This window comes from Neopsephotus bourkii, unplaced genomic scaffold, assembly GCF_033783945.1.
Source record: "Neopsephotus bourkii isolate Nb327-2 ecotype Australia unplaced genomic scaffold, CSIRO-AGI_Nbou_v1 NB_1768, whole genome shotgun sequence".
In the NCBI taxonomy this organism is placed as follows: Eukaryota; Metazoa; Chordata; class Aves; order Psittaciformes; family Psittacidae; genus Neopsephotus; species Neopsephotus bourkii.
Window position 1 is genome coordinate 12075861 of NW_026902242.1, and position 16622 is coordinate 12092482.

At 36.9% G+C, this 16622-nt stretch overlaps 1 protein-coding gene across 3 annotated transcripts in view; it reads right to left on the reverse strand.

The window, feature by feature from the left end:
• Positions 1-6252: 6252 nt before the first annotated feature.
• The window catches only part of DENND1B (DENN domain containing 1B), a 159559-nt gene continuing 149189 nt past the window's right edge, over positions 6253-16622 (reverse strand). For all 3 annotated transcript variants that reach the window (XM_061378960.1, XM_061378961.1, XM_061378962.1), the window contains 3 exons: positions 9369-9442; positions 7975-8191; positions 6253-6808 (listed from right to left, as the gene is read on the reverse strand). In XM_061378960.1, coding sequence (XP_061234944.1) covers positions 6257-6808; positions 7975-8191; positions 9369-9442 — 843 coding nt within the window. In that variant the 3' untranslated portion in view covers positions 6253-6256. The remainder of the gene's footprint in view (positions 6809-7974; positions 8192-9368; positions 9443-16622) is intronic.

Below are 16622 nucleotides of genomic sequence, written 5' to 3' on the forward strand. Positions count from 1 at the left end.
AAATTAATTTACAAAAAATTAAAAGGATACTGGTAACATTAGTAGATATTTTGAGTAATGACTTGTGATAATTAGGGATGTCACAGGCTAAATTCTTAATAGGTATGGTCATCACCATGAATTCTCACATCATCAATGGTACTGAAAAGCGATGCTTAAGTCCTCATCTTTTTATCAATGATAAAAAAAATGGGTCAAATTATAAGCTAAACATCATAAATTTTAATATTTAACCTTACATCAACTTAACTAGGTTATAGTTTTAAGAATTACCTAGAACTACTGGTATGTGAACATTGGTTTAGGCTAATTATTTTCATAGAATGTGACATCCATAATCATTCCAGTCATTAGAAATACACATTTGCCTCATTAGAATATATTCTTCATGTTTTTATTATACAATCATATTTCAAAGCTACATGTAATTTTACACATTATTGAAAAAAAAAAAACGCAAAACATTTCAGTATCTGCCTGAAAAGCAGATGTGCACTAAATTACTTTTAAACAAAGAGAAATATTGCACAAAATTCACTGAAGATTTGAAAGTCAACACATTTCCCCCCCACCCCCCCATGACCAAGTAGCTCCCTTATTTTTAACAGAAACAAAAAGTCAGTTCACATGGAATTGTAATAAATGTCAACATACTTGAACTCAACTTATTTTTCAAATGCTAATACTGTTACTGGACTAAATACAAATGTTAGTATTGACCTAAGTAATAGTACAAATTAAGAGTACCCTTTACTACAGTAAACTTTGGAGTAACTTCAACTGTGTCACCTGCTTCATACTCCAATCCAGCAGAAAATGGCAATGGCCCTGACAACTATGCAGATGGTGGATGGCCCTCTAGGCTAAGGTGGCTGTGGGACACATCAGGCAACTACATCTAGAAGTTTAGTAGCTCCCAGGAAAGACCTATCAAGTACTTTCAATTGGCCACTGACTAAAACTGTCAAACAGACACTACAAAGCAAATCAAGGAAGGTTTTGCACAAAACCACATGCCATCACTTTCCCATTCCTTTTTTTCAACACCCTGAAGACCATGAATTCTAGACCAGCTGTGGTCCATGCTCTTGGGGTGATGAGGAGAACACATTCTACTCAGGCCAGATTCTATTAAGTAAACAACACTTGGCAAAGACACATCTAATAGCAGCAAAGAAGTTACTGAAACTAGTCACATCACCATTCATACTTGTTTTGCTGGTGCACTTATTTCTACATTCATTCTCCAGAGATTTACTGCAATACCACGGGGACAGACAGCCTTCACCATCCTGAGCTTTGCAATAAGGAAGCTGCTTGCCTTGGGCATAATTTCATTAGCACATTTCTTTAGCCTGAGATTTCAGACTGTTGGGAACACACTGGCTGGAGTCTCACAGCACCTGGGCTAGAGCCTGGCACCAAGAGAGAAGATGGTAATGCTCTTGGAAATAAAGACCTCCCTCTAAGACTCTCTGCAGAGTCAGGGAGGTCAGTGGCTATGGGGCTCCTTTCCACAGCACAGGGTACTAACAGTCATTATTACACAGGGGGTGCATTTGCAAAGGGGCCTTATGCTGGCACATCGATTATTGCATGAAATGTTTCCTCAATTGATTACATGCATAGAAAAAAGATTTTAGATGCTCCTAGCAATTCCATTAGACAGATGCACCAATGAAAGATTGTTCTGGAGGATTGAATACAATTGATTGTAGGTGGAGAGATAGACGCTGTTTTAAAACCTGGCTTAACTGTTTTTTTGCCTAGACTTTACATTGTTTACAAGAACACAAAGTTATAAACTAGCTTGTTCTAAACCCTGAAAAGACATCTAAAACAGTTTTTTTGAGATCTAAACTACTCCTTTAATAGACTGGGTGGCATTTTCAAAAGCACCCAGCATGTGTCTAAAACTCTGGCTGAAGTCCGTGTTACAATGCCTGAGAGGGGACTTCAGGCAGTGCTGAGAGTTTCTGATGACACCACCCAAACAGCAGCAGTACCATTGAAATGCTAAATGACAATGAAGGGTTCAGTTAACAAGTTCTATGACAACTTCTACAACTACATTTTTCCTTCAGAACAGGTCCATTTTTCAGATACATGATGCCCAAATATGTGGGATGGAAGAGCCAACCCCTGCCTACTCTACACAGACTTCCCTCTGCATGCATAGAGGGTGGGTAAGGATCACCTTGGCATCCACAGTACTTTCCTTCCCTGAATATCTGCACTATTTTTAACATATTGCATCTCTAAATGCATGGATGGGAAGGCTTTGACTGGGACAACATACTATCCATTCTGCATATCCCACAGGGGATTAATTCCATAGGCAATATTACTTTTGCCTACATGGCTGGGTTGGAATCACTACAACTGAGCAAGAACATGAAACAATATTGTGAAATCTGAATTTCCTTAAAGTTTCCATACCTCCTGAGGACTCCCAGGCTCTGCTTCACCACACACCACTGGAACAACCCTGGAATCCCTTTGTCTTTCTACTGCCCTTGCTTTTTTCCTCCCAAACCAGATGAGTGATGTGGCTCATTGCAGGCAATCATTGACACAAAAGAAACTTGAAGACATTAAAGTCCTAGTTCAACCTCCTATATCAGAAATTTGTTGTTATGTGAAAATAACAGATTACAAAGCTTTGTCTAGTAACCTAGTATCTTCCTTAAACAGGAGAAATAGGAAGATTTTTGAGATCCTGAAGAAAAGACATGCTTCTGAAGAAGACCACAGGAGCTCTGAATGAGCAGAACTTAGTTCTCACCAGTAGCTGGTGATGAATGTTGACGTTTTTCAAAGACATTAGGAGGATTTCTACAAATAAAAAGCACGCAAATATAAAACTTGTAAAAAGTACTGGGCCTGGAAACTTATCTTAATATAGTACCCAATGTGGTAATCAAAATACTGCATATGTAATCAATAAACAGTTTTATATTATCACAGGGACAGAGAAAAACAGTGCTTAACTGGAAATATCAGTTTGGACTCATCCATTTGGTAACTGGCGATTCTGTTTAAATAAGGCACAAATATTAGCCTTTTTGTCAGATCACTGATAGTAAATGGAAAAAATTCCTTAATATTATCAAGTTAAAAATGTACCTACAGCTAAGTTCAACATAGATAGATGACTGAGTTCTTTCTGAACCCATACATCCAAAAAGAACGCACTATTTAATGAGTGTAAACACTGTATGGGCTTTACAAATAGTAAGAAAGCAATGTGGCATTAAGCACAGTAACATTTTGACTGAAATAAAAATAATTCTAAGTTTAATTTTATCTTTCATCTTCTGTTTACTTCTTTTCAGCCTGCATTTTACTCAAATTTCACTCAATCAATGAATTACTATGCCTCAATTTTGAAAGATTCCACTACCAAGCTTTCACTTTTATGATCCTTATAATAACTATAAGAATATTAGCAGCCTTACATGGCTTCCATATTTTTTTCACAAAGATGAGAACGGGACAATCTATGTGGTAACAGAAGTTCAGTGCCTAACTCTCATGTAAAGCCAGTAAGATTCATTCTATCAGAGAGGCATTTTTGAAAACCACTTTTTCTGGCAGCATTCCTGGACTTACGTGTTTGATGGTTTTGCAAGTTATAATGGCCATAATTTCAACTTTTTGTTGTTGTTTTTCTCCTTAAGACATCAATACTGTTTATTATCTCTAACAAAACATCATTTTAGATGGAACCATGGGCAGAAATACCATGTCAGATGCAAAGGAAAAGAAAAAGTGAATCTTGTCAACGACATGCAAAGACATAAATGAAAATGAGTGAGGAAGTGCCGTTAAGAACAGAAAGCTTTGTGTTGCTTGTCTTCCCTTAGACACATTTGGCAGCACTGCATTTAGGTAATCCTTAGAACCAGCAAAGAAGAAGTTTAGAGCAAAGATTTTACATCATGTTTATGATACTTTTGATTTTCAATAGGAAAATACTTTGCCAAATAACATTTTTATGTTACTAAAAAATCTTCACAACCATATTGATACACAAGAGGAAACCAAAGCACAGACGAAGACTTTGGAGTACAGAACTCTGGACACACAGCCTCTGACTCTGGAATACTGAGATTCTTTAGCAATGCAGACTGCAGATGCCCTCAGGAATGTTCACACTCTAATCTGGCACAGATATTTCTTTAAGACTGTCACTTTTACAAACTTTTACCTTTATTGCACTAATTTAGAAGAAAGTATTTCTGAAGACTCAGTAATGCCCCAGCCGTTCTCATACTGGAAGAAGCTTAAAAGTTTGCATTAACAAATCAAAGTCTTAATCTACTGAATCTCTTTGGTAAAGCATCATCCGCTGCCTCTGAATGATATGGATCTATTCTCCTAGGTCAGCTGCCTTTCTATAATGCAGCCAAAAAAGCCCCTTTCCATTTGTGTTGGCTAGAAAGAAAATTAATTCATAAAATCTCAATGTGGCAACTGATATTAGACTTTGCTACAAACTACAGTTAAGATATTAAAGCATGATCTGGTCAAAATACTGACCTTATTAACATGCGCTATCAGGCCTATTCTGAGATTAAGACTAACCATTCATGCCAAGGATGGAAAGAGAGAAAGAGAGAAAGAGAGAAAGAGAGAAGGAGAGAAGGAGAGAAGGAGAGAAGGAGAGAAGGAGAGAAGGAGAGAAGGAGAGAAGGAGAGAAGGAGAGAAAGAGAGAAAGAGAGAAAGAGAGAAAGAGAGAAAGAGAGAAAGAGAGAAAGAGAGAAAGAGAGAAAGAGAGAAAGAGAGAAAGAGAGGTTTTGACGAGAGTTTGAAAGAGCTGGAGAACATTCTTCTCAGGCACAGCTGATTTTATACCCCTGCGTTATTTCTGCCAACCGCATCACAAATATCCTTCAAATCTGACAATTCCAATCTGCTGACACTTACTTCATGTCTTTACTATCTTGAGCTACTGTGCAGGACAATATACGTAAAGTAAGGTGGGAAAGGGGAGGAAAACTAAAACATTAAAAAAAAAAAAAAGAAAATTAAAAAAAAAAAAAAAAAGCTGCTCCATACAGCAGCAAGATTTTTCAGACTTTAAGATATCCAAATATTCCTCAGGAATGCTGCCAGGAGGACAAATGCTTGTTCTAAATACAATATGCATCAAGTTCATTTATTCTCCTTCACTGAATTCAGAAAGAGATTTTTGGTTGTTCAACTTGGACAAAATAAAAGTTGGCTAAATGCAGTCTCAAACTGAATCTGTAACTTAAGTTTTCTAGTGTTAAAAGTAATTTTCAGTCATGACTCTATAATAATTTAACTAAATGTGACTTCTTAGTAACTAATTCAGTCTACCTTCAAAAAAGGCAGCTGCAATAAATGGAAACAAAATGGTTTAGAAGAGGCACAGATAAGTCTTCAAACCCCATTAAAATGTGGAAAATAAAAAAATAATAAAAATCTATCAATTCCACTTACACTTTCCTTTCTGAAGATTTTTAGGTTAAAGTCTACCAAGAGAAACCGGATAATATGTCTTTAAAGTGTCTTAGTTGTAAACAATTCAGCACTTCATGTACTTTACAGAGCAAGAAAAGCACACGCTAACTTTCTGAAGTCTGAAGACGGCCACACTTTTAGTTTCAAGTTCCAAGTTATAGTCACAAGAATTTCCATAATTTAAAAAAAATTTCCTTTTCAGCCCCCTTTTGCTGAAGCAAATTCTTTCCATAGAAAATCATTATTGCTGTTTTGTAGATTTGAATTTATCTTCTAAGATAGTTAGACCTCAAAAGATTAAGGCAATTATTATTAATTACAGATAGCAACATTTGTACATCTCAGACAAATCAGATTGCTCGGTTTATTTCTTATTTAATGGAATTAATATAGTACCTTCAAAACCTGGTTACCTGTTAGGTGGTATCTTTCCTGCTGCTTAGAGGAAGAAAATGCTAGGAAGCACCATATGCTTGCTGTATTTTTAACACAGAGACTAACTAGTACCTGATTTAAGAGTGCATTCATGTATTTAGCTCCAATTTGTGGACCTAACTACAGCCAACAAATGAACTGGGTAAACCTAGAAGCAGATGTCCCAGTGGCAGAAAATGCATTCAAAAAATTCTCTTCAACCAAAGTGAATTATTTTTAGAATCAAAGACTTCTTATTCCTTTTTAATCTTTTGGTTATCATGTTATATGGAGTCCTGAGTAGTCTCCCTTCAACTTCTGATGGGAGTAGTTTCTCTTCTCATAGTTTTCTTACGTTTTATTTCCACTGCTAGTGCTGGATAAGCTATCCTTTGAAATATTTAAACCATAGTGAAAAGCAGAACTCAGTTTACATAACGACACCACTTCTTGAAGAAGCCCACCCTCTTCCGGAGTTTCATTTCCTTTCTTCCCCTCTTTTTCCCAGGGGACCAGAATGGATGGATGTTGAGCAAGACTTGCTGGGTGCTGATCTTCTGAGGTATTGCTTAGTGTTTCGTTCTGCTTTGCATACCTACAGGAAGAATAGCCTGGTTTGAAACTTTCTAGAGAAGTAAACTGGGCACTTGATCGTACTGGAGACAGGGATGTCATACTAGTGGTGTCCATCTTGTCAGTAATACAGGTTTTCTCACTACTTTCTTCTTCCAGCCTTGAGAGAGATTCTCTACGGCCACCAGAAAACACTTGCTTCCTTGGTGATGGAGGGAGCTGCTTCCCATGGAGGATGCTGTCATCCTGCCCAAGGTTCCACTCTGTTTGATCATCAGCATTGCTGCAGAGCAGAGTAAGGTTGCTCTCACTAGGTGCATTTGATTTGTTCTGAAAGAAAGAACATGTGTTTATAGTTAATGTCACAAGAAACGTCTCTATGCTAACACTTTAGAAAAAAAAAATACTGTAAAGAATTTTGTGTGTTCCTAAATTATGATTTGGGTTCAATGTTACAAAACAACAATCCCAGAAACAATGTAAGATCAAGTGTGCTTACACTTCCTCACCAGAAAACTGTCTCTTACCCTAAGGATTGCCTTTTCTAAGAGAAATGATTTCTGACTCCCCTCTCCATTCAGTCTTTGCATAAGCAGTTTTGACAGTGAACAAAGACACACTTTGCTGGTTTGTACCCATAATATGAGACAGAGCTGGACTGAAACTAAAACCAGATGCCATTTCCTCTTTGCTTCAGTAATTAATTATACCAACTTTCAATATTAAATTTTTGGGGCAAAATAAACAAAAATGGGTATTTTATTAATGTGACCCCTATGTGACACTCATAATAAAAAAATTACAAGCTTTTTAAACATTTGCTTCAGAATTTGCTGTTCCAGTAACAAATTTTCTACTACAGGATCCCCTTCAGCAAAAAGGAATGTTGGACAGCTGATATGAGCAGGAATTCAAAACCACTAACATTTATTTTGACTAACATCACAGGAGTGACTTAGTTTTAAAGTTGTAGGCAAGCAGTTTGTTTACACTACACGTCCTATGCATCTCTACCTAAAAAAGGATCAAGGAGCCCTCTTGGAAAGTTCTGGAGTACTACTATAGCTGTGTTTCGGGTGCTATTACCATATCACCATATTACTATGGCTAGTTTAATGATGCAAGGTGGAAATGGAAATAAATATATTCTAATCCACATTAAAAGGCTAACACCAGCTCTGGGAATACCAGAGCCAACAGCTAAATATAATACTAAGTAAATTATTACATTAGTCACAGCTCTATATGTGCCTACTGTTACCTGGGGAAAACACTGATCCAAAATTACTTCGTAAACTGATGTGTAACCAACCTCTTGGCTGGAACAGTAGTGCAGTAGCCAGTATGGTTGCACTGTTACAAAGTCCTAGGAAGACAGATTAGCAATTCTAAGGGATATGCTACAGTGTGTAAACTGCATGTTATTGATTCCACAAGTGCAGAATTCCACTATAAAGGGATTGGAATTGTTTTTCAAATGAAAGCAGAAGACTAACCGCAGTCTTGTAATCAATGTCATCCATTGACCTAAAGAAATCCAGGCTCTTTGCTCCTGAGAGCTTTCCTTGATCTGAACTGTGTGTGCTCAGCGTGTCCAAAATCTCCCCAAGCAAGTCCATTTCTCCTTGATGCTGAGGAGTTATTCCAGTTTCACCAGAATCATCGCTATCATAAAAGTAAGCAGAAGCTTCTTCACTGTCTTCTGATGATAATCTGAAAACAAAAACTTTTCCATCAGCTAAGAACATATAAGCCATTTTATTACAGACACTTCTGAAAGTAAATAGCAGAAAGCATTCAAAAACTTTTGAAAGGGACCATAAACCCAGAATTTCCTTCTACTCAAGGGCTTCTTAAACCTAGATATATTGATGGAGATGCACTTACCATTAGCTGGTTTTCCCGTCTCCCTGCTTTTCCCCCATCACTGCAACTACTATTTCAAGTCACCCTTAATATGATTTCCCAAATCTTCACTCCAAATTTTACAGTTATTCCAAAATTAGTTAATATTTTCCCTTGACTGCACCTTATATCCAGGTCAGTGTTGCTACACCTCTCCAGCTGACCTAGCCACATACTTTTGTGTAGTGGTGAGACTCTCACACTGCGAATCTTCTGTCATATGACCAGAGGTACTGGAGAACTGCTTCTTTTCAAGGAGAACTGGTGGTTTTGTCACTTATTTTCCTCTGTCATTCATTGCAATACCCGTACCTCTGACCCCCCTGTTACTGCAGCCTTTCCCTATCTCTGTCTATCCAAACTACTACTACAAAGGGCATTTCCATGGCTCACTGTCTTGATGACAGCCTTAGAACACTTCCGTAGCTCAGGCTTCCCAACTGCATCAAGGTCCTTCACAGTTTATATCCATTATTATCAAAAGTTGTCTCCTGATTTCAATCAGAGAATGCCTCAGTGCAGCCTAAACCTCAAGTTATGATTTTCCTTTAATTCACAGAAGACACTGATAACTTGGCAAGGCACAAATTCTCTTTCAGACCCTTCTGAAAACTTCCCATTATCATGACCACAACACAAGACTTTAAGAATAGATTAGCTGAGGTCATATTGATTAGCTGAGGTCATATGCCCACCATATCGATGAATATTGTTTTGCTGCTTCTTTCATGTATGGAGTCTTTTTATCTTTAGTTTGTGAAGACTCAAGATTACTGCAAGCTCTTCTAGACACTATAAATAATGAAAACATACAAAAGCCCGTTCTTCTTTTTCAAAGCAGATTTAATCCTAAACCATTCAACATCATCTAGGTCAAGAATCAAGCCTGGACAGGAGAAAGATGCATCACTTGAACTCAATTTTGCTGAATAACACTAGCTACCCTTTCTCGCAAACATACACACACACCCACAAGGCTTCTTACTTGCTTATTCTCTCCATTTCATCATCTTCATCCAAGGCAAAATCCTGATTACTGAGACGCTGATTGAAACGAGTCTGGAGGATAGAAAATTAACATTATAAATTTTGTTTATTTTTTCCATTTCAGCATTATTTATTTGGAGCCTAGCTGCTACTTTAGTCATTAAGACTTCCTGAGCACTTGATGAGGAAAACCACATATTGATCAAGTCTTCTAAAGGTTGTTATAATAGGATGTGAAGTCCTCAAGCGTCACCAATTAAAGAGGAAGAGAAGCAATTTTCTTCAGGGCCTATGGAGGGCCTTATTATTTATGCAAAGCCTGGAGTGCCTTATTACTTATGCAAAGCCTTGATTAGCAGAAGACTGGCTATTGGAGGAAAAACATCACTCAACTTACTAGCTTATCACAAGAAGCACTATGGTTTACTACTTTCTGATAGAAATATTGGCCAAGTTTAGGTTATTGTGACCTGCTGAGCATGAGGAAAAATTGATTTTTGAAGTAGCAAACACAAAAGAAATCAGACGTGTCTTTACATAGCTATATTTATGTTAAGGTGTTAAACAGAACTGCGGAACAAGTAGTATGCTAGCTCAAAAACTGTACACCAAGAATGCCTTTGTGCAGGATGATTCACTGTAAATTACAGTTAACTCAAAGTTAGTGTACATTCAGCGCAACCCATGGAGAGCTTTTGTAGAGTAGCTAGTGTGCTGTAAATTCACATACTACCGTACTGAGTACTCACTAACCTGTATCTATGTAACTATATCACATTATTTAGCAAACAGAACCAGGCGAAAAGTTTCTCCAATACTTGGAAAAAAGTCTCTATCTTGACCAGAACATTAAAGTCGGGTATTGTAGTCACTTGTGCTTCACAAATTGCTATCTTATGGTCCATGAATCTCTCCTACTTGTTTTGTTTCAAAAACCTGCAAGGCTAACTATACAGGCAATCAATCCACTGAAGAGATTCTGAACCTTGGAAAACTGACCATAGCTTAAAGACATATGGATAGAATTTGCGCAAAGGGAGAACAGTGTTCCCTAACTTTGAAGAAAATCACATGCAAGCAAAAATAAGTGCTACTGCCCGCGTCTCATCATGTAGTTCACCAAATGCTTAAACCTGCAACAAGCCCCTGATGGGGAAGAAATATGGCCTTAATTTCAGACTACAAGGAGCTTAGAAATCTGGTACTGTGAGGATTTCAGTATGTCACATTATTACAGATGTTGGCAGTGTTCTACATGTACCAGGACCCTCTCTGTAATCTGCCTTCTCCCACCCATTATTGACAAGACTGTCACAATGTTCACTCTACAAACTGACATACTCTTGTTCGACAGGAGAGGATTTAATTAAATCTGCAGGTTTTGATAACTCTTTCCGTAGGCTTTTGTCCACAAAGAAGAAACGTGTGGTTCTTAATGTGTTACACCAAGTAACAGGCGATAGAAAATGAGATAATTATTAGAGTATTAAAACTTACAAAAGAACCCAAACTAAGTTTCATACCAAGCAAAAGTTACAGGATGGAACACAGAAATGTTTGAGTTTCTGTGTTAGATAGATATAAAAAGATATTTCTAACTCTTTCCCAGTTTTCTCTGTTCTTTCTGTCATCCCCATCAGTATCGTAATCAATCATATCACTGCTTGCAACTAAAGGGACAAATGATATTGATAAGCAGTTATCTCAGTGACTACCGACACAACTACAGTCACTGATTTAGTTTAAAAGTTGCTGCTTTAAGAATTTATCTTCACTGGGACAAATAAAACAATTTCTGTAACTCTGGTAATTCACTACTTCCCCAAGAAAATTCTGACTCAGTATTCACTGTAATTAAAACTTTAATCCTGGGACTGATTCTTGGAAGACAAAACCATGTCTATGTCTCATTTTCTTGGATTTTGCATCAGAATTAGATGCTGCCATCACATTTACTTCTACTAAAACAAACACAAGATTTTGAAAGGAAGAAAATGAAGAACATTGAAAATGTTGAGAAATTTCAGAAAACAAAACCAAACTGGCACTTGTTCATCTGTAGATGGCTTAACTCTGCCAACAAAATAAATCCCACAAGATAACCCTAATTTATTTGTCAGAATAATAAAGAATGTTTCAAAGAGCAGAGATGGCAAGTTTCAAAAAATAAAATGAAAACAAGAAATAATTAAAGAATTAAAAGAGGAAAGGTTGTGTCTTTGAGAAACAGGAACTGAATAAAATTAATTAGAATCTGCAAACACCACAGACACAGCAGTGGCCCCTCAGAACATCTACAAACAGTATTATGCAAGTGTGTTAGTGAAAGCAAGAACAACATCATAGAAAGGAGCCCAGGAGAGCATGTGTTGATAAACAAAACAATACCTTCTAGATCCTGATGGTAAGACTCTCTCTTTGAAAAAAAAATTTGGTTACCACTTTAAATGTTTAGGGGTACAAAATTGTCCAGAAAGACTTTGAAGAACTAAAATAAATAAAACAGGATTTACGTAGAAAGAAAAACAAAAAACAAAAGGGGGAGGAAAGGAAAATATGTGGCTGTAAATAACAACATTCTCCAGAGTTTACAGCTCTGTGAGCTAGCCATGGAGACAACAAGCAACACATGTTTTTAAATAGGTGACTTTCCTCCAGGAGCTGTAATAAAAATGACTGCAAGGGAGGGGGATGTCCAGACTTACTTTGCAAAGAAAGAAAATGAAAGAAAGAAACTCTTAATAAAATCCAAAAGGAGAACATAAATCTTTTTCAGTGCTCCACTAAGCAAAGTGACATAGTATGTGCACCTGCAAAAGCTGTCAAAGTCATTTAAGAAGTCCTTCCGTTACTGACGTACCCTGCTGTTTGCAGTTATTTAAGCTTTTAATTTCTGTCTTTTCTGCATTTTGAAGTGTGTAACCTTTTTTATACCTTTTTATAAAAAAAGGACAGACTTCTGTTTCCTTCCTGATCAGTATTCTAATAGCAACCAGACCATTTAAATTTATTACCGCAAGAAATGATATGGCAACACTCCTTTCTTGCTGCTCCAGAACTTTATAAAGACTTAATAGACTGCTGTCATGCTTTTTTTCTATAAAATGAAGCAACAAGCTTCTTTAAAGTACTCAATTGGTTTGTTTCTTCCAACTAGTTTTGCTTACATACTAAATGTATTATTTAATGTATCTATATCAAAACACCAACAGAGATTCAAATATTGTTGTACCAAACTTTTTTCTCATCTTCAGGCACACTGCACTGCAAGAACCCATCTCTCACTTTGCTAAGAATATGAAGAGTTCAACATACATAAACAAGCATAAAGACAAGTGAATGTTCGCCACAAGCCACTGCTGAACCATCAAGCCTATACATAAAGTACAGCAAAGAACAACTGCAGCTGGCATGAGGCTACATATTATTATAGTATACATCATATACATCCTCTTCGGTTTCTGCTCCACTTTGAAAATCTCATTCTGTAAATGTTCTGCTACGTAGTTGCGATAAATGCTGATCAGTGCAAATAGCAAAAGAAGGTATAAATACGTGTGGAAACAAAGAAAGTGCGAAAACTCTTCTCTTCTGCTTGCTGGTAGCCTCCTAAAATGTTACTACTTTGAAACAAAAATGTAGGCAAAATACATGAATGCTAAAGGATTTAAATGTAAGGTGGTTACATTCTTGATTGGGCATGAAAGTCAATCTTCAAAATGTCAACTTTTTATTTAATGCTAGACCTTTCAGAAGCGCAGCTTTCTTGAATGAGTGCTTATTGATTGGTACTGAGGCAGGAAGTTTAACAAGGCTGCTGTTATTAATTGTCCTCAAAGTGAGAAACAAATAATCTTTTGATAAATGGCAGCACACACATAATTTCCCATTTACTGGCTACTCAATACATCAACACGTATAAAGTTTCAAGAAAAGAAAAATACCTACTATGGTTTACATCTGTGAAGTACTGTTTCCTCTTTCTTAAAAATTTAAAGATTATTTATTCATTAAGAGAAAGCAAAATAAATACAAATCTTATGATTCAGTATTTTATTTTACCTATCATTCTCTACAACTCAATCACAGACATAATTATGGCTTCACTTCCAGTAGGGAAGCAAAAGATCTTTCAAGTAAACTTTATAGTTAAGCACAACCCATTGCTTTGCTTTCTGGTTAAAGACCTAAAGCAATGGATAATGAAATCACAGCATAATGAAATCAAAGGAAAGTATTTCACATTACACTCCAGTAAGTGTAAGAGCTGAGGCTGATGGGCTAGTAAGGAAAGAAGAGATACGGAAAAGCAGTATGGTACAAAGAAACACAAGTTTAAATAGTGCCAAGGATACCAATTAGCTACGCGAACACCAGACCAGGATAGATGTAAGCAATAATTCTAGATTAATTTCTAGAAGAAATCCCTTCAAAGAAATTACTTGTGTGGTTTGAGTCACAGAAAGTAACACAAAGTAATGATGCCTCACAAAAATAATGCTCTGGTATCAGAACACTTGTCCTGGATATAAATGAAATAGATGCTATATAGGGTGCCATATTTGCCATTATTATCATCATTATTATTATTATTATTATTATTATTATTACAACTACAACAACACAGGACTAATGGATAATTTAAAAACTATTATGTTAAATAAAAAAAACACCCTTCATCCTTCCTAGGACAGAAACGTTCTCTGCTTTAAGAGAATCAGACATACAGATGATGTATTTGAAAGAACATGAAGTGGCTGGAAACATCCACAGCTGTATGACATGAGACCAGTGTCATCAATTCTGAGAACATGTTAATTAAAATAATAGGGAAACAGAGAAAACAAGTAGAGAAAACAAGTAGGCCCCCAGTGACAGAAAGAAATCCTTTTCTGTGACAATAAAGAGCCTATAAGAGCAGGAAATCCAGAAAACCAGAAATGTGTAGGAAAGAGTACAGACACAGTAAGCTGAAATCAGGAATAAGCTGTACTGCAACAGATCTCCACTGACTTCTATAATGTTAAAGGAAACATTAATATCCATGCCAAGGTGGGATTTTCTGTAAGGAAGGATGACAGATTTTTGAGATACTTAACGATGGATAGCACATTATTACTTACATTCTAAATTACTCTGGTGAGAAATTAACAAAGTCCAAGCTTCCTACCTTTTATGTGTGCTATAGACCTGAATACAGACAATATTTGAGAATTTTGCAACACTGCTTTTGATTTTTAAGGACTAATTATGCTTCTGGAGATATTTTTTCAGAAATTGTTATGCTTTTCTCCAAAACCCAAACAAACTTCCATTTTCTAAGAAGAATTACAAACTGTTTTCCCTTCGGAAGCCTGCACCATCTCCTGCCCTCTAAATCAGATCAAGGCCCCATGCTGCCCACAGTCAGGTATCACCTCCAAATAGCCAGATCTTGCTCATTCTCAGTGGCACAGAGGCTATTCTTAGCAAAAAAGGCCATTTTAAGCTGACACACTGTGGCACCATGCCACACATCATTCTAGCTGCAGAGAATGCATGAGCTGAAGGCAGCCTGGCTTCACTTTAATTGGCAACAAGCACAAGTGTTAGTCTTTTAAAACAGGACGCAGAGATTTTCAGTGCCATTTGCAACAACTGAAGTGAGCAGCTTTTTCTAAACAAGTATTCTCTATGGAATTTTTTGTGGGTGATTTTAAGGATCAGATTCATCAGGCAGAACGTCCTGTTACAATAACTAAGAAAAATACAACTTATTTTCCCTTTCTGATGGTTATCAGTGCCTTAAATTTACTCAATGATTAGAGGGAAGGGAAATCACAGAATGGAGAGTTGAGGGGGTCACAATGGAGAGAGAAACAAGAAGATAAGGGGGATTGTGTGTCAGAGAAGTAAAACTGATCCATGTCTGTATGCACAAAGGCAGAAAAGAGACTGCTGTTTGACATAACAGCAAAGTCAAGAGACCCGGAAGTAACTCAGGTAACACAGTGTGTAACTTCAGTGAACTGAGCAACTGTAAACCCAGTTCATCAGCCTGGAACGTGCTACCTGTTTGATACAATTCTTAAAAAGGTAAAACAGAAACTGCTGGTTAAATTTATCTTTTGATTCAAATGTGTGTTGTATCCTCAGATTAGAACTATCACATGTAAAATCACTGCTAGAAGTGTTGTTTGCAGATCACATGTGACTTATTCAAAGAAAAACTTAACAAAACCACTGGAGTTAAAATGTATGATGTAGATGTATCCTAAACATAAAAATCATATACCTTTAGACTTCAAGATTCTCTACACAGTGCTAAGGAACTTGGCTGGCACTCAGATTTGGATGCTACTCACTAATTTCATACATTTTAGGGCCTAAATTACACAATAAACAGCAGGAGAGATGCATCATCAGAATGCAATCTAGATTCTAGGTGGGCTGAGAGCCCTTTGGTCATGACCTTCTCTCTCCACTTACTGCAGAAAGAGCCTGAAGTAGCACTGCTGCTAACTTAAGCTTTTCAGTACCATCTAAAATTGGGTTGAATCTGGGCTTTCACATTCAGAGACACCAAGATCCCTGAAATAATGGCTTTCCCTGTTTCTTCTACTTCTCCCTCCTTTTGCCTCCAGCAAAACTTTATTCTTTAATTAAATGTCTTTAACTTTCCAGCCAGAAGGCAAAGGCAACATGGAAGCCAGGATACAGGTCCCAGCCATTTGTTTACGTTTCTTCTGGCTCCCTGCTTTGGCTAGGTGGAGCCAAAACACGACCCACGGAAGACAGAAGATAGACAGCAAATTAAAGCAGAGCATACCACTGTTACCTTAGATGTCAATATATTCTCCTGTTAAAAAAATGAATCCAGTTATTTCAATCAACTACTAAGGACAGAAAGGTTCATCCAATTTTGAAGGTGCTTTGTGAAATAGCTTTTTTTTTTTTTTCAGATCCTCATAACAAAGAAACCTTGGTAGGTTACCCTCAGAAAGGCTGCCTTTCTATGTGTTAGGAACTAAAATAGGTGACAATAATAGCCACAAATAGCCTCTGGATTGCTTGTCTAAACGTCTGTCTCAGCAGGATAAGTAAGAGTTAGATGACTTTGTCCTGAATATCCAAGCATTCCATGAAATGCCCAAAGGGTAACAAAAAATTCCAGAGTGATTTCCTGACCAGCATTCTATCATGCTTTTTTTTTTTTTTTTTTTTTAATTGCTGTCATGGTATTTAGTGGAGAGATTTCTCAAATGTTGCCTAC